Here is a 19,603-nt window from a genome sequence, read left to right as displayed (position 1 = left end):
TTGCTTTCAAAACAAGATACGAATCAAATCAGTTTTTAATAATAAAGACTTACTCATTAACATTGTTGCTACTCACCCTGCAGAAAGAGGAATTTTAAATTTCTTAGTCTGTTAAGTTGTAGCTGAATCAAATTACAAATTCCATTGTAGCCCAAATGAAGAACTTCTAAACTGTGCATTATTGGAGGCAAATTTTCACTGCTCATTATATCTCTGAAACACACATATAAGTTTGAGCCCATAAACTTCATTTCAAACCAGCTTTTTGTATAAACATAAAGAGGCAGTTTGGTATGTACTTACTATAAATTGAAATTAAAAAAGAAAAGGATGAATTTACTAATAAATCAGAATTCAACTATAATATGCTATCTCTATAATTTACATAATCACCTTTTCTTCTTTAAAAATAGTTTTATGTAGTAAAGAACAAAGAAGTTCAGAAAGAGTTACCTGAAATAAAAAGCAAAAGCTAGTGCAGTCAGACAAGAAAAGGAAAAAACAAATATATCCAGATTGGAAAGGAATTAGTATAACTGTCTTAATTCTCAGATGTTATGATCTTGTATGTATAAAATCCTAAGGAATCCATCAAAAAAACTTACTGCACCAATAAATGAGTTCAGGAAGATTACATGGTAGAAGATTAATCTACAAAATTCAATTGAACCTCAATGCAAAAGAACCTATCTACAAAATAGAAGTAGACTCACAGACATAATAGAGAACAAATTTGTTGTTGCCAAGGAGGAGGGGTGGGGGGAGGGGTGGAGTGGAAGGTTGGTTGGGATTAGCAGACGTAAGCTATTATACATGAAGGGGATAATCAACAAGAATCTACTGTACAGCACAGAGAACTACATTCAATGTCCTGTGATAAACTGTAATGGAAAAGAATATTTAAAAAGGGTGTGTATATGTATAATTGTATCACTTTGCTATACAGCAGAAATTAACACAACATTGTAAATCAATAACACTTCAATTTTTTTTTTTTTTTTTTTTTTTTTTTTGTCTTTTTGCCTTTTCTTGGGCTGCTCCCGAGGCATATGGAGGTTCCCAGGCTAGGGGTCGAATCGGACCTGTTGCTGCTGGCCTACGCCAGAGCCACAGCAACGCGGGATCCGAGCCGCATCTGCGACCTACACCACAGCTCAGGGCAACGCCAGATCCTCAACCCACTGAGCAAGGCCAGGGATCGAACCCGCAACCTCATGGTTCCTAGTCAGATTCGTTAACCACTGCTCCACAACAGGAACTCCAACACTTCAATTTTTAAAAAAATCAATTGAATTTCTATACATCAGCAATAAAATGAGAATGAAATTGACTTCCATTCACAATAGTATCAAAGGATTAAATACGTCACAAAAAATGAACGAAAGGAGTGCAAAATGTATGCACAGAAGAATAGAGTATGTTGCTGAGATAAATTAAGGATCTAAATAAATGGAGAAATATTCCATATTCACAGATTAGAAGACTCACTATTACTACTAAGGTGGCCCTACTAGTTCACCCAAAATCAATCAATAGATTCAGTGCAATCTCTATCAAAAGTTTTTGTTTTGTTTTTCCTCCAGAAAATAACCATCTCATCCTAACATTTATAAGTCCATGCAGATAACCCAGAATACCCAGAGCAATCTTTGAAAAAAAACCAAGCTGGAGGGCTTACATTTATAAGTTTTGATTTCAAAACTTATAAAGCTGCAATAATCATACTAGTCTGGAAATGGTGAAAAGACTGACACATAAATCAATGAAATATAATCCCATTGAGTCCAGGGAGTTTCCTAGTGGTTAAGGACTTGGCGTTGTCACTGCTGTGGCTTGGGTTACCACTGTGGCTTGGGTTTGATCCCTAGCCTGTATGTGACTGATGTGGCCAAAAAAAAAAAGAGAGTCCAGAAATAAACTTTTACATTTATGGTCAATTGATTTTCAACAAAGGTACCAGGGCAATTTAATGGGGGAGGAGGATAGTACATTAAACAGATGGTGCTGGGACAAATGAATATCCACATGCAAAAAGATGAATTTAGCCTTCATGTTTTACCTTACAACACATACAAAAAATTAACTCAAAATGGATCAGGGAGTTCCCATTGTGGCTCAGCAGTTTATGAACCCAACTAGTATCCATGAAGATGCAGGTTTGATCCCTGGTCTTGTTCAGTGGGTTAAGGATCTGGCATTGCTATGAGCTGTGGGGCTCGGATCTGCATTGCTGTGGGTATGGGTGTGGCCAGTAGCTGTAGCTCTGATTGGACCCCTAGCCTGGGAACATCCATATGCCATGGGTGTGGCCCAAAAAAAGCAAACAAAAACAAAAACAAAAACCCCAAAACAAAATGGATCATAGTCTTAAACATAAGAAAAAAAACTTTTTTGAAAAAAACATGAGAGAATCGTTTGATCTTAGGTTAGGCAAACAGCATTCTTAGGTACAACAACAGAGTCACAATTTGTATGAGAAAAAGTTGATAAATTGTACTTTATCAAAATTAAAATTATTTTAAAAGGCACCATTTATGAAATTAAAAAAGCAAGCCACACATTGAGAGAAAATACATGGGAGTTCCCATTGTGGTGCAGCAGAAATGAATCTGACTAGGAACCATGAGATTGTGCGTTTGATCCCTGGTCTTGCTCAGTAAGTTAAGGATCCGGTGTTGCTGTGGCTGTGGTGTAGGCCGGCAGTTGCGGCCCTCAAAAAAAAAAAAAAAAAAAAAAAGACAAAAAAATACATGTAAATCATTTATTTGATAAAGGGCTTGTATCCTTGTATCCACAATATTTAATGAACTCAATAATAAAAAAACAAACAATATAACTGAAAAATAAGAAAATTTAAACAGTCACAACATAAGATATAATAATGACTAATGAGCATATGAAAAGCTCCTCAACAACATTAGTTATGAGGGAAATGCAAATTAAAACCACAATGAGATACTTCTTCAACTCCACTAGACTGTAATCAAAAACACAAGCAAGTATTAGTGAAGATGTGGAGAAATTAGAACCCTCAAAACTTTTGTTAATGTGAAGTGGTACAACCACTTTGGAAAACAGTGTGGCAGTTTCTTAAAAAGTTAAACATTGGAGTTCTTGCTGTAGCACAGTGGTTTAAGAATCCAACTGCAGTGGCTTTGTTTGCTGCAGTGGTGCAGGTTGGGTTAAAGGATCTAGTGTTGCTGCAGCTGTGGCATAGGTCGCAGCTGTGGCTCAGATTCAATCCCTGGCCTGGGAACTTCCATATGCCGTGGGTATGGCCATAAAAAAATAGTTAAATGTTAAATTACCAGATGACTCAGGAATTTCACTCCTACGTATCTACCCCAGAGAAATGCAAACATAAGCACATACAAATACATCTACACAAATGTTTATAGCAGTATTATTCATACCAATCCCCAAAGTGGAAACAGCCCAAATGTCTACCAACTGGTGAATAGAGAAACATAAGGTGGCATATACTACTAACAGATGTTATAACATGGGTGAGTCTCAAAAACATGCTAAGTGTAAGAAGTCAAATTCAAAATACTACATATGATTCCATTTATATAAAATGTCTAGGAAACACAATTACCAAAAATGAATTAGTGATTTACTAGAGCTAGAGTCGGACAAGAGAACTGGCTCTAAATAGACATGAGGGATCTTTTTGTTGTGTGATGGAAGTGTTCTAAAACTGTACTGTGGTAGGTAATAGCTGCACAACTCTATAAATTTAGTAAAAATAATGCATTTAAAATGAGTGAATATGGTATGTAAACTGTACTTCAATAAAGCTGTTAAAAAACAAATACAAATAGTCCAGTATAAAGAATGTGTATAAATAAAACTTTCATAGCAGTTTTAATAAAAATAACTTCAAACTGGAAGCAGCCCAAGTGTTCATCAATGATAAATGGATAAACAGTATGTTGTATAATTTATATAATGGAATACTACTCAGCACTAAAATGAAATGAATTATGACACTTGCAACAACATAGATGAATATCAAAAGAATTATGCTAAGTGAAAGAAGCCAGATACAAAAGACTACTTAATATATGACTCTAATCATGAAATTCTAGAAAAAGGCAAAATGTTAGCGATAGAAAGCAGATCAGGGGTTGTCACAGGGTGTCGGGGGAGAGAATTGCAAAGAGATATAATGAAAGTTTTGGGGATGGGAATAGTTTGTGCCTTGACTGTGGTAAGGTTATATGACTAAATTTGTCAAAATTCACTAAATTGTACACTTAAATTGGTGAGTTTTATTTTATGTAAACTATACTTCAGTAAAGGTGATGAAAACCCAAGGAATGCCCCTCATTGGGAAAACTGGAATGGAAGTACTCTGACGTGGGGATATATATTTGCCTACCAAAAACGTGTGGGAAGATGGGAGGAATGTCTTCTTCATAAGTTGTTTTTCCATTGATCTTGGGGCATTAAGTAACCAGATAAATAATTTAGAAATAAAACAAAATGAAGGTTAAAAGAAACCTAAGTCCATGCTACTGAGTAGGGGGCATTTTTGTGGGTGGTATTGTTTTTGGGGTAGATGGTAATAATGATTGCACAACTTTTTGAGTATACTAAAACAATCAATGAGTTGTACATGAAGGTAAGTGTTATGGTATGTGAATTGTATTTCAATTTAAAAAAAACAAGGTCATAAAACATACAAGGTTTTTTCTTTTTCTCCCATTTTTTACAATATGGGTTAAAATGGAGGAAGCAGAAAAAAAAATGACGAAGGAGTATCTGGGCACCTTTTTAATTTTTTGTAAGTATTTTGGTAGCTTTTTATTTGTGAAGTTTGGCATGTAGTTATTAAATTAAGTATTAAAATAAACTAAAAGTATGCACTGCTGTCATTAATGTGACTAACTGCTTTTTAAGTTCCCAACCAAAATTATTTATAATCGTCAAAAAAGAATAATACCTGTTTATTTTTGCAGTTCCTTGCTGCCCATAGCCACTTGAAGGAACTTTCTGGTACAGTAGTTGTCTGTTGGTCAAATGAGTCTGAGGCTTTAGTCGGGGCATGATTGACTCAATATGATTATAGTTGAGGCATAAGACCTACAGAAAGAATCTGTTATTAATCAGCTATTAAAATATGAATGATGCTGTATGTATAGCTTTGGTTTGAGATGATCACCATCCTAACACCTATTAAAACATTATGGATAAAACTTGGACTATACAACAGAATTTAATATATTATGGTTAAAACTGACATAAATTTTTATGTCCCAAATTTTTGGGATTTGGCTTTACATGTGTTATTATCTGACATTCTGAGAAATGACATCATTTCTAACAAAATAATGGAGACCCTAGAAAGCTGCTCAGTTTCTCAATCTGTACTCCTGACTTCTCCAAGTCTTATTTAGATGACGTAATACTTTAGATGCAGAGATTGTGATTTCCCTAAGTTTGAAAGGTCTTAGCAGATGGCTCAGAGTTATAGGACTGGAAGCAATGAGGCAGCTTGGAGAATCGCAGTGTCCTCCCACTTCACACACTGCAGAGGCAACCTTCCCTCCCATATTGTAGGACAATTACATAGAACGAGGTCAACCAAAATAACTTTGGGAAGTAATACTTTTTTTTTCTTGGTGAAAAAATACTTTAGGAATAATTTATCCTCTTTAAAAACACAAATATACATTTTAATCCAAAGTAAAAAGATTACAGCTTGCGTTGAAAACCTTGAAAGGAAAAAAGGAAATTTGTGAGTGACTCACCTTCACATTAGGCAGATAAATTAATCCACTGAATGAGGTAAGATTATTGTTCTGTAGATTCACATTACACACATTTCTAAATTGGTCAACAGGAACCAAATCTACAGTTCTGAATTTAGACAGAGTAAATATAATTATAATTTTAATAGGCAAATTATATAGGTGAATCCCTCATGTATAATCTGAAAGGTGGTTTAGAAAATCTCATCTGACAAATTCTATCAGAAAGAATTGCCATAATATAAAATATGTGGGTCAAATGATCAGATAAATACACATTTTTATTGAGTATAAGTGTAAGAAAATGATAGACAATTTCATTGACTTAAAAACGTCCATTACCCACATAAACATAGCACTGTCATAAAAGAAACTTTAAAAATAAACATCTCCAATTTCTCTATAAATTCATATACATGTTCATGAAATTATAGTAAAGTCAATATGGTAAACCATAAGATTTTCAGGTTGTAAGCTGCAGAGGATATATATAAAATAGGTTATTTCTGAAAAGCCAGGAAGTGGTTTGGGATACGAAAGAAAAGGAGAAAGTAGGTAAGGTCTTTGAAAACAGTTTCTATGGAATCTCCTGAAAACTTTTATGGCATTCCACCTTGTAAGACTGTTTTGGTAATTAGTCAGAATGCTTGATTCCTAGCCCATAGCTTTTAAACTGTTTTACCTTCCTTTGAGCTATGAGGGAAAAGAAAATAAAACTAAATCATTTCATCCTAAGCATTTCTTTTTTTTAGATGTACCAATTTATTTCATTTGTTTATTTATTTTATTGAGGTATAGTTGATGTACAATTTTATTAAAGTTTCAGATGTAAAACAGTGATTCACAATTTTTAAAGATTATATTTCATTTATAGTTAAAATATTGGCTATAGTCCATGTTGTGCAATATATCCTTGTAGCTAATTTATTTTATATATAGTAGTTTGTACCTCTTAATCTTCTACACTTATCTTGCTCCTCCCCACCCCCTTATCCCCATTGGTAACCACTATTTGTTCTCTAGATCTGTGAGTCTTTTTTTTTTTTTTTTTTATTTTTAGGGCTGCACCCACAGCATATGGCATATGGAGGTTCCCAGGCGAAGGGGTCAAATCAGAGCTACAACTGCCGGCCTACACCACAGCCACAACAACACAGGATCTGAGCCATGTCTGCATCCTATACCACAGCTCACGGCAATGCCAGATCCTTAACCCACTGAGCAAGGCCAGGGATCAAACCTGAAACTTCATGGTTCATAGTCGGATTCATTTCTGCCGTGCCATTGTGGGAACTCCCTTGTGAGTCTTGTTTGTTTTATTTTTAAGATTCCATACATAACTAACATCATACAGTATTTATCTTTTATCCATCTGATTTATTTCACTTGGCATGATACCCTCCAAGTCCATCCATGTTGTGGCATTGCAGGGAGCTGAGAAGATGCAGGGACTCAAAGAAAGGACCTTGCCTGATGGCAGAAAAACCTGAAGGCAAATTCCTAACCAAGGAAGGGAGCTCACCTGAACGGTACATACCGAAAGTGGGCCTCTGGACAGAATAAAAGCTCACTTGAACGGTACATGCTGAAGGTGGGCCTCTTGGACAGGATAAAAGCTCACCTGAATGACTCAAGCTGAAGGTGGGCTTCTAGTCAGGATAAAAAGCCTGCCTGAACGGTACATGCCAAAGGTGGGCCTCTGGTCAGGATAAAAGCCTGCCTGCTCTGTACAAGCTGAGGGCAGGCCTCAGGTTACACAGCTCTCATTTTGATGTTTATGGGGAAGAATTGGGGCTTTCCTGGGAAAGCAATTTCCATGTTTGCGCTGGAGAACATGGATTGTTTCTCGGGTGACCTAGTCTTTCCTGTTTTATTTGTTATTCAGTTTTCCTCAGTCTTTCCTGATTACTTGCTTATTATTATTCTTTTCCATTCTTGTTTTCCTGTGGTGATTTGTGATTTAACAAAATTACAACAATAATATAATAAGAATTTTATCCTAAAGGACTTTCCCCTATTTTAATCCAACTTAGTTAAAACATAGTGTTTATCTATTAACTAGTTATATAGTAAACTTAAGAGTGAGGATTTTAATGAGGTTCATAGAAGTTAGACATATATTATTCTTGACCAAAAGACACCTAGCTATGAGTTATAGAAGCTTTTAAGTGATAGTTAGTTATATTTTCTTACAGTCTCCTTGCCATAACACTTTAAAGATAAGCACCAGTCTAAAAACAAGATTTGTGAATGCCTAATTCTTGTGTCCATGACCTCTTCAACTTGTGGAGACTTGCTGGCCATGGGATGATTTGTACTGAGTCTCCTTTCCACATGATGTATTGTACCTAATTGCCCTTAAATTGTACTCACTAAATTTAGTTAAGACAAAGATGTTAGAACATGATGTATAGCTGCTGTACCATGTAAAAGTTAACCAATGTACTTTTAACACTATGATATAATCTGTAGTGAAAAACTGTCTATATAATCAACCACTTATGCCAATAAAATTTGAGCAGTCCAGCACCCTGAAAGAAGGGACAAAGAGGCTGTCTCTGTTGCAAAAGCCGACGTCCGTCCCTCTCCTTTGGGAAAAAGTGTACACTCCCTGACCGCTGGAGCTGGCCTCCAGCAACATGGCATACATATATATTCCACATCTTCTTTATCCATTCATCTGTTTATGGATACTTAGATTGCCTCCATATCTTGGTAACTGTAAACAGTGCTGTTATGAACACTGGGGTGAATGTATCCCTTTTTTTTTTCTTTCTTTTGGCTGCCATGCCACATGTGGACCTCCCCGGCCAGGGATCGGATCCAAGCTGCAGCTGCAGCAATGCCAGATCCTTAACCCACTGTGGCAGGCGGGGGATCGAACCCACATCCCAAGATGCTGCCAATCCCATTGCACCACAGCAGGAACTCTGGGATGTATCTTTGAAAAACTGAAAAACTATTTTCAGTTTTTTTTTTTTCCCAGTTAAATATCCAGGAGTACAATTGCTGGGTCATATGGTAGTTCTATTTTTAGTCTTTTTTGAGAAACTTCCCTACTGTTTGCCATAGCAATTGCACCAATTTATATTCCCACTAGCAGTATATGAGCATTCCCTTTTCTCCACGTCACCAACATTTGTTATTTGTGTTCTCTTTGATGATAGCTGTTCTGACAGATGTGAGATGATATCTTATAGTAGTTTGATTTGCACTTCCCTGATGATTAGCAGTGTTCAGCATTTTTTCATGTATCTGTTGGCCATCTGTATTTCCTCTTTGGAAAAATGTCTCTTCAGTTCTTCTGCCCACTTTTAACCATTGTTTGGGATTTTTTGATGTTGAGTTGTATGAGTAGTTTATATATTTTGGATATTAACCCTGTCAATCATATAGCTTGCAAATATTTTCTCACATTCAGGAGCTTGTCTTTGCTTTTTGTCAATGGTTTCCTTTGCTGTGCAAAAGCCTAACCACATTTTTAAACAAATCCTCATTCCTGAAGTTACAATTATGTCATCCTTTATCCATTAATAAGTCCTTTATTCTTTTGACGTGTTTTCATTAGTTATTTCCTAAGTGCAAACAGTTTATGTTTGGAAAGGCTGCCACAAACATAAAAGACACTGTCTCTGTCCTCGAAAAATGGGATCCAGAAAAACTATAATAAAAAAGGGAAATTTCCACGATACAGTTAAGTGTGGTGGCATTTTAGATAAAGAAAAACCTATTTGAGAAAGTCAGGAATGACTTCACAGGGGAGAAAGATTGTAAAATGAGATTTGGAGAATTTTTGGCATTTGTCAGGCAAATTAGAAAGAAAGAGTTCCAGACAGAGGAACACCTGCAAGCAAAAGCAGAAACATCGAATAGCATTTTATGATTGGAGATTAAGAAACTAGAATATTTTAGAATTCCTGGGGTATAAAGAGTTATGGGGCAGTAAAGGTAAGGTCTTCTATGTCATACAAAGAGATTTAAAATTTTATTCTATAGATAGTAGAAAACACTGAACAATGTTGAAAAGCGAAGTGATCTGATAAAATTTGAAACTTAGAAGGCCGTATGGATAATGGATGGATTTGCAGGTAGTTAATATATGCAAAGAACAATAAGAAAAGTTTCTAAAATAGTTAATTCCCCTACTTAGGACAATGGCAGTGACTATGGAAAGAAGGGGGGTATTATGACATAGACTCTGTAGAATGTGGTGATTAATTAAAAATGTAGGACAAAGGAGAGAGAGAAATGGACCCTAGACTGGCTTGGTGAATATTGCAGTCTCCTAGAGGCTATCTAGAGAGCAACTGAATGTTCCTATCAGGAGCCTCGGTTTGGGGCTTAATCAGGGGGTCATTGTCATAAATTAAAACAATGGCTAAAGATGTCTGATTGTTAAGAATGCAGAAGAGAAAAAGAGAGGAGAGAAAAGAATTTGTAAACCAGGAGAGCAGTGACAACATTCATAAGAACAGTATCAGAGGAGTGGTGGCAGTAGAAGTCAGATAGCATTGGATTAGAGTGATACAATGTGAGGAACAAACTTAGTATATTCTAATTTCAAATGCTTAGCTTATAGAGAAAAAAGAATAAAGGGTCTTAGAGATGGATGACATTTTAGTTATAGTGCCTGATAATAAAAATTATTATGCATTTCAAAGATGGTCAAGTTAGCATGGGCTTTTGAGATATGGTAGATGATTTTCTGAATTACTGGTTATATTTTGATATGGTGTATAAATTATAAACCTTAGAAAAATAATAACTATATATTTAATGATAATATCAGATAGCATATAATGAAACGATTGTACCTGATGGATGATGAAGTCCAATTTAGTTCTTGCATTTGAGTGAAGTTTGAATGTCCCTGTCGTTCTGCAATCATGTCAGAAGTAAGTCTGCCACCAAACAAGTCTTTTGCACACTCAGTCTCTGATGGTTCCTATATATTAAGATATTTAGAAAATGATGTCCTAACAAATGACTAAATGACATGAATTCTTTCGTTCTGCGTCAAAGTGGAGTGGACTCAATTTCTATTTCCTACTAAGTGCAGCTAATTCCCTGGATATTGTATATAAAATAAACATAGGAGACTGAAAGGTGCAGAGAAGAAGGAAGACCAGCTAGCGACCTTGGAACCTTAGAAATGAGATGGTAGTGTTTTCTCTGGTGTGTTACTGTGATAATAATAAGAAATATCCACCCAGTCTTCCTGACCTGGCCATATGGTCAGGCAGGAGTGCAATGGAAACCTGACCTATTAAAAGGATGCCCATATGGGACACAGCCCTATGGAAATTTGAGGGGTAGGTTAAAGTAGGACACACTGATGCCCATCAGAACTCCCTTCCAATTTTGGAAGGTGATTGGAATCGACAAGCAGATAGCCCCATATGCTCACTTAAGGTGGCCACCTGGGTCTGTAAAATAGGTGGACATTGGGAGTCTACAGCAATAAGAAATGGACTGAATCTAGACGTGTTCCTCTTGCACCCTCTGAGGCACAAAATATCAACAAGAACTCTTTTGCCTGCCAGCACAAAAAACAGAGGCTGCAGATGGCAATGTGGCAGATTTCCTGTGGGAAGGCCCTGGATATAGCTGACGAGCCAGACTGAGGCTGGTAGCCCTGGGGGGCCACAAATGGGTCTTGACAGGAATAGATACTGACTCTGGACTGGGTTTTGCTTACCCAATGTAGATGCAAATGCTCATAGTGCTGTAAAAGAAATGGAACTGAAGATATTGCACCAATTTATACAGTTAATGTTATTTCTTCAGACCAAGGAATACACTGAGCCCATAATATCCAACAATGGGTAGAAAGATCTCCTCAGAGTTGTAGTTTGAAAGAATTGAAACAGGCAGTTAAAACGCTGGTTATCTCAGACAGTGGCAGATAAAAGCATGAAGGGCTGGCTTGTATGCCATCCTGAGAGTGCTCGCACTCCATGTGAACATGAGTGGGGCTAAAGGAGAATCCATGCTAGACATATGTATCTTTTTCTGGTAGATCTGGGGGAGAAAGGATGCTATATGCAGTTATTGCTAAGGGAGGATGAAGCTGATATAACCATTGTATCTATATATTTTTTTCTCTTCTTCCTCACATCACTTCAATTTTTTTTCCTACCTGATGTAGTGGTCACAGGACCACAGCTGTAACTACAAGTGCCAGAAACAGGGATGTTTCTTAAGAAAGAAACTGTAACTGTGTTTTTAAACCTTATGTCAGAATTCTTAAGGGCCTGATGAGGCTGGGTTTTACCTTCACCTGGTCTGCCAGAATTGGGGTCAACAATGGATGCAGCTGTATTTCCTGGTGTTGAAAAGAGACCACTAGTTTTGCCCCTATATAACTGTGCCCTATCTGAACAGGAGTGGGCTGAGGGGAGGTATTTGTTAGTCTGATATCACTGTCTGCAGTCTAGACCAACATAGTGGCTGAACCTAATGTCCCTTCCAAAGGTGTATGGGTATAAATGGAGAGGATGGGGAAGAGTAGTTATGGATAAAGGAATCAATAAATGGGTTATGTAATGAGGGAAATCTAATGTTACATTACCACATGAAGAGGCTTAGAGCAAGAGATGATATTATTTTAGTTCAGTTGTATCAGATGCCTAAAAGAGTAAAGCTATGTTTTCTGAGACCACTGCTGGTTTTAGAATCTGACAAGGTCTCCAGTGGAAGTCTGCAAGTCTGAGTGGCCTCAGCCTGGGAAACATTTCCATGATTATGGACTGGATAATGACTAAATGGGATTATAGTGATATTCCAGTCTCTTTTGAATTTTATGATCATTTTTGTTGTAAAGGATCTGTGTTCAGAGACCAGGGCATGGGCTGTGATACTGTGATTTATTTATTTTTGTCTTTTTGCCATTTCTTGGGCTGCTCCCACAGCATATAGAGGTTCCCAGGCTAGGGGTCTAATCGGAGCCTTAGCCACCAGCCTACGCCAGAGCCACAGCAACGCGGGATCCGAGCTGCGTCTGCGACCTACACCACAGCTCACAGCAATACCGGATTGTTAACCCACTGAGCAAGGGCAGGGATTGAACCCGCAACCTCATGGTTCCTAGTCAGATTCGTTAACCACTGCGCCACGACGGGAACTCCGATACTGTGATTTATAATAAGCAACATATATTTTGTCTTTGTCTACTGTTCCTGGCACATAGCTCCTAAAACTCTTCTATACAAGAGCCATAGGGACATCTTTTATTATAGTATTTGCGGGGTTTTTTGGTTTGTTTGTTTTCAGTTCCTGAAATAGCTCCAATATCAGAGTAACTCAATATTCACAAAAGGCTCCATTCAGCCACACCTGAATTTATCTTAACAAGGTACCTTTTGGAAAGTCCCTAAGAATGAAGGCTGGTTGCCATGGGAATCAACAATGCTTAGAGGGTTGGTATTTTCTTTTTTTTTCTTTTTTCGTCTTTTTGCCTTTTCTAGGGCTGCTCCCGCGGCATATGGAGGTTCCTAGGCTAGGTGTCCAATCGGAGCTGTAGCCACCAGCCTACGCCAGAGCCACAGCAACTCGGGATCCGAGCTGCGTCTGCGACCTACACCACAGCTCACAGCAACACTGGATCGTTAACCCACTGAGCAAGGCCAGGGATTGAACCTGCAACTTCATCGTTCCTAGTCAGATTTGTTAGCCGCTGTGCCACAACGGGAACTCCATAGAGGGTTGGTATTTTCAGTACCACTCCCTTCCCAGTATGATTATATATCCATGGAGCCTTAGTTACAGAATGAGACTCAGCTGGCCATGCTTTACCATTAAACAATCAAGTCACTTGGAATAAGTCATTTAAAGTCTCTTGAGTTCTTTGTGCTTATCCATAAAATAGAGGATTGGGACCATGTCATTTCTAAAGTGCATGTCCTTTTACTTCTCAAACTCTCTAGGTTAAATTGCTTTTCTACCTTCCTCTGCACCTACTTGTTGTGGCTTCTTTTCTTCTTTACATTTCCTAAATGGATGTATTAAAGCCCCACTTAGATTTCTTTACTTTCTCTACTCTTTCCTTATACAGTCTTACATATACATGTCAACTTTCTTCAGATTACTTCCAAATCTAAATAAATGTAAATTAAATGCCCCAATCTAAATTTAGTCCTGGTTTTCAATTGCCTACTTGCCATCTCCAGTCAGATGATCCACTGTCATATAGAACTTAGTGTGTCCAACACTAGTCATCTTATTCCCGAAGCTCCTTTTCTTCTTGTAATATTTGTTATAATGTCTCTTATTGGCATAGACCAAGCCTTGTAGACATCTTTTATTCTTCCCTTTCCTTCTTCTCAAATTTAATTGTTGCCAAGTTCTATCAGTTCTCCCCAGTACTTCTTTTAACCTTAAGCTCTCCATTTTAAAAATCATGCCCCTTGGTTCATTTCAGGGTATCATACTTCACATGCAGATTATGCTCCTAATAGTTTATCATCCTGTTGGTCTTGCACCTATTACTGTAAATACTACTGTTAAGTTTCCTACTATGTAGTTTTGAATATATTATTCCCTTAACTCAAAAATCTTCAGTGCTTTCCATTACCTCTCAATTAAAGTCTAAATTATTCAGTCTAGCCTTCTTGTCCCATTAGTTATATTCTAACTCATTCCACAAAGGATTTGTTTTATAGGAAGACCATATAATCAAATGGAAAATTGCAAATAATACATAGTGAAGATCAAGACTGAGAATTAGGAGTTCCTGTTGTGGCTCAGCAGTTAACAAACCTGACTAGCATCCAAGACGATGCGGGTTCAATCCCTGGCCTCGCTCAGTGGGTTAAGGATCCAGCATTGCCGTGAGCTGTGGTGTAGACTGCAGACATAGCTTGGATCCTGCATTGCTGTGGCTGTGATGTAGGCTGGCAGCTGCAGCTCCAATTCAACCCCTAGCCTGGGAACTTCTGTATGCTGTGGGTATGGTTCTAAAAAGACAGATGAAAAAAAAAAAAGGAGAGAGGGTGAGAATGATATAAGTTAGAATAGATCAAAACTAGGACAGATAGATCATAAGTCCTACAGGGTTTTATTATTGAACTATAAATTTGGCCCTGAGCTTTTAGGTAGTCAAAGTGAAAGGGAAAATAGGTAAATAATACTGTCCCTGAGGAGAGCATGACTTTTTCTCAGAGGAAAAAGTTGTTCCTATACTTGCTTCTAAAAGTACTTTCTCAGGTGGCCCTTCAAATGAGGGCATGGAGAGATAGGAAGGACAAGATGTTCAACAATACCACTGGAGTACATGCAATACTAGTTTCATATGACTGTTTTTAAAACATCCCCAGATGAAAGCCAATACCTAAATAAAACCCAGGATGCAAGATTCTAGAGAATTGTTAGTGTTCAGAGGAGAATGTTTTTGATTCTTTATTCTGAGGAAGGCCCTGAAAAAAGCAGGGTTAGAATTAGTAATCTTCTCAGAATACCTCAAAGTCCCAAATAACGAACTATCCCTCAGGTTTCTAGAAACTTTGATGAGTTTTTATTGTCTGACAGGGGCTAAGCAATGTTACACAGGGAACCTTTTTATTCCTCACACATTTGTTGTGCACTTAGAAGCCTGGTATGAAATTGCTTGTTATGGAATCCAAGTTTTCAGATATTGCTTTCAATTCAGTTCTATGTTCTGTGTTTTTTTTTTTTTTCACACAGTGTAAAACGTTATTTTTACTAGTATAGCTTACTAATAATGTTAGCATACAGTTTTTTGGTTCAAATGTGTTTTTTCTTAAAGCTTAACAACTGTATGTTTCCAGGTAACAGGAAGCTATTTTAGGCCCAGGAGGATGCAAGGTCTCTAGGGCAGTTTTTCTATCCTTATCATAAAATCATGCTCTCTGTTAAGCACTGAATTCAGTGGGTGCAAATGTAAGCAGCATCTTCCCTCCCCTGCCACCTCAATTTAAGACAATTAAAAATTGCCAGATGAGAAAAATTAAAAAACCCAGATCTAAAACGTTGCTTTGGAGACCTAGATTTTAATAAGCATAGTAAGTTTGGGTAACATACTAGTGATATAGTAACATTCAAAATGATTATGTCCTATGGATATGTTAATATGCACTTGGACCAAATGCCTGTAAGTCAATAAGGCAACTTACAATTGAGATTCCATCCAAAGCTTTTAGTTCTGGAAGATGAAATATTACAAACAACCGGTAGTTTTCTTGATTCCATACAATAATGTTTCCATACATGTCTAGAATGACCAGGTTGCATAAACCCTAAGTAACATAAATACATACATTTAAGGTGATATATATATATCTCACTCTAACAAGTTTTTTCCCCTTAAGAGTTTAATCAGCTTTGAATTTTTAACATTTGCATTACTCTATTATTTCATAGTGATTTGAGTGCTTTAAAGTGTACTTTTTAGTTCAGGGGTTACCTTTTCAGACTCTTAAAGTCTAATTTTGTGCAGTATTTCAGTGGTCTATTTTATTTGATCAGAATCCCTTTTGGATGCTGGTGATAAATGTGTTACCTGCGATAAAGGCTTGAGGAACTTAGCAAAGTTTAAAACATTATGCTTTATATAATAACAGTCTATTAAGTAGCATATATGTATTATATATAATACACACACACACAAATGTATATACAGATGTAACAATGAAATGAAACAGTTTAAAAACACAGTCTTCAGATGAGGGATAAAACTGAAGTCCTTCTGCCTTATAAAAGAGTAGCATCTCTTAAGAGAAAATGTACTTCCTTATTAGATAAGGTATTTTGATGTTCATTTATTGTGAAGGGAGGGCCCTGAGTAGGTATGGATGGGAGAGGTTAAGACAAGAGGGAATAAAACTGGGGATTAAGATGGCGGAATAGAAGGACTGGAGCTCAACATCACTCATAAAAACAACAAAATTAACAACCAAATGCTGAGCAACCTTCAATCAAATGGACTGGAAACTTTCAAAAAGATATCCTACTCCAGAAAACACAGAGGAGCCCACATTAAGAGGTAGGAGGGGCAGTTACATGATATAAGCAACCCCATACCTCCCAGGTGGGAAGCCCCACAGACTGGAAAGTAACTGTATCACAGAGACTCACCTATAGGAGTGAGAGTTCTGAGCTCCACGTCAAATCCCCATGCCTGGGGATCTTGCATTGGGAGAAAGAGCCCCCTGGAGCATCTGGCATTGAAAGCCAGTGGGGCTTGTGTGCAGGAGCTCCATGGGACTGGGGAAAACGGAGACCCCATTCTTGAAAGGTGCAAACAGACTTTCAAGTGCACTGAGTCCCTGACTGAAGTTCCTAGAGGATCTCCTGGGAAAACAAGGGTTGACTGTGGCTTGTTGTGGGGGAAGGGCATTGGAGGCAAAGCTCTTGGGATATGCGTCAGCATGTGTTTCTCTGGAGGTGGCCATTTTGGGAAAATCTGGCCCTACCTATCAATGCTGAGAAGCCCCAGGCCAAACAATAATCTAGGTGGGACCACAGCCTCACCTATCAGTAAACAGGCTGCCTAAAGACCCCCAGGCACACAGCTGCCTCTAATCTCACCCAGAGACAAAGCCCCATGCACCAGAGGGATAGGAATCAGTCCCATCTACCAGTGGGCTGGCACCAGTCCCTCCCATCAGGAAGCCTACAGCAAGCTCCCATACCAACTTCAGCCACAAGGGGGGCAGACACCAGAAGTAAGAGAGGCTACAACTCTATTGTCTGCAAAAAGGTCACCACACCAAAAACCTATAAAAATGAAAAGACAGAGAACTATAATTCAGATGAGGGAGAAGGAAAAAACCCCAGAAAAACAGCTAAGTGATCAGGAGATTCTCAGCCTCCAGGAAAAAGACTTTAGACTGTTGATGCTGAAGATTATGCAAGAAATTGGAAATAAACTGGAGGCAAAGATTGATAACTTACAGCAAACACTGAGAAAAGAGATACAAGATAAAAACTTAAACAAGAAGAGATGCAAAATACAATAACTGAAATAAAAAATTCATTAGAAGTGGCCAACAACAGAATACAGGAGGCAGAAGAACAAATAAACAAGGTGGAGGACAGACTAGAGGAAATCACAGATGCAGAACGATAAAGAGAAAAAAGATTGAAAACAAATGAGAGTCTCAGAGAACTCTGGGACAAGGTTAAATGCACCAACATCCATAATATAGGGGTGCCAGAAGGAAAAGAGAGAGAGAAAGGGACAGAAAAACATTCATAGAGATAATAGCCAAAAACTTCCCTAACATGAGAAAGGAACCACTTACTCAAATCCAGGAAGCGTAACGAATACCATATAAAATAAACCCAAGGAGGAACACCCTGAGACACATATTAATCAAACTGACCAAAATTAAAGACAAAGAGAAAATCTTGAAAGCAGCTAGGAAAAAGAAAGAAATAACATACAAGGGAACCCTGATAAAGTTATCAGCATATTTTTCAGCAGAAACTCTACAGGCCAGAAGGGAGTGGCATGATATACTTAACATGATGAAAGAAAAAAAATCTCCAGCCAAGATTATTTTACCCAGCAAGGCTGTCATTCAGATTTGAAGGAGAAATCAAAAGCTTTACAGATAATGAGAGAATTCAGCAACACTAAACCAGCTTTACAACAAATACTAAAGGAACTTCTCTAGGCAGAAAAGAAAAGGCCACAACCAGAAACAAAAATTCCACAAATGACAAGGCTCACCAGTAAAGGCATATATATAGTAAAGATACGAAATCATCCATGCACAATGATACTACCAAAATCAGAAATTGTGAGAAGAGGAGGGTACAAATGCAGGACACTGGAGATGCACTTGCAATTAAGAGACAAACAACTTAAAACAATCTTGTGTATATATATAGACTCCTGTGTCAAAACTTCAGGGCAACTGCAAACCAAAAATCTACAACTGATACACAAACAAATAAGAAAAATCAACTCAAATACAACACTAAAGATAGTCATCAAACAACAAAAGGAGAGAACAAGAGAAGGAAAGAAAAAACAGAAACAAAAACAAATCCAAAACAGTTAATAAAATGGCAATAAGAATATACATATTAATAATTATCTTAAATGTCAATGGACTAAATGCCCCAAGCAAAAGACATACACTGGCTGAATGGATACAAAAATAAGACCCATATATATGCTGTTTTCAAGAGACCCACTTCACTTCTAGGGACACATACAAATTAAAAGTGAGCGGGTGGAAGAAAATATTCCATGCAAACGGGAATCAAAAGAAAGCTGGGAGTAGCCATACTCATATCAGCCAAAATAGACCTTATAATGAAGAATATTTTTTTTTTTTTTGTCTTTTTGCTATTCCTTGGGCTGCTCCCGTGGCATATGGAGGTTCCCAGGCTAGGGGTCCAATCGGAGCTGTAGCCACCGGCCTACACCAGAGCCACAGCAACACGGGATCCGAGCCGCGTCTGCAATCTACACCACAGCTCACGGCAATGCCGGATCGTTAACCCACTGAGCGAGGGCAGGGACCGAACCCGCAACCTCATGGTTCCTAGTCGGATTCGTTAACCACTGTGCCACGACGGGAACTCCAGAATATTTTAAGAGACAAGGAAGGGCACTACATATTGATCAAAGGATCAATCCAAGAAGAAGATATAAAAATTTTAAATATCTATGCACCCAACATAGGATCACCACAATATATGAGGCAACTGCTAACAACATTAAAAGGACAAATTAACAATAACACAGTAATACTGGGGGACTTTAACACCCCACTTACAGCAATGGACAGATCAACCAGACAGAAAATCAATAAGGAAAAACAGTCCCTGAATGAAGCATTAGACCAGATGGACTTAATAGATATTTATAGGACATT

At 37.7% G+C, this 19,603-nt stretch overlaps 1 protein-coding gene across 50 annotated transcripts in view; it reads right to left on the bottom strand.

Moving 5' to 3' along the window:
* Window positions 1-19,603, bottom strand: part of LRRC9 (leucine rich repeat containing 9) — a 115,162-nt gene that overhangs the window by 22,122 nt on the left and 73,437 nt on the right. For 44 of the 50 annotated variants that reach the window (XR_014819985.1, XR_014819986.1, XR_014820018.1 and 41 more), the window contains 5 exons: window positions 15,887-16,009; window positions 10,571-10,701; window positions 5,757-5,865; window positions 4,949-5,088; window positions 77-213 (listed from right to left, as the gene is read on the bottom strand). Coding sequence is in view for 36 of the 50 variants with exons in the window: in XM_021062222.2 (XP_020917881.1) it covers window positions 77-213; window positions 4,949-5,088; window positions 5,757-5,865; window positions 10,571-10,701; window positions 15,887-16,009 (640 nt within the window). In the remaining 14 variants the exon portion in view is untranslated. Of the gene's footprint in view, window positions 1-76; window positions 214-4,948; window positions 5,089-5,756; window positions 5,866-6,790; window positions 10,702-15,886; window positions 16,010-19,603 lie in introns of those variants that run through there. The other 6 variants (XR_014819998.1, XR_014819999.1, XR_014820024.1 and 3 more) reach the window with 2 other exon arrangements.

This window comes from Sus scrofa, chromosome 1 (genome assembly GCF_054392235.1).
Source record: "Sus scrofa isolate SSC_HxYL_T2T_F1_AM1 chromosome 1, Sscrofa_HxYL_maternal_Yorkshire_Landrace_v2.0, whole genome shotgun sequence".
In the NCBI taxonomy this organism is placed as follows: domain Eukaryota; kingdom Metazoa; phylum Chordata; class Mammalia; order Artiodactyla; family Suidae; genus Sus; species Sus scrofa.
This window is presented reverse-complemented; position numbering and strand designations above follow the sequence as displayed.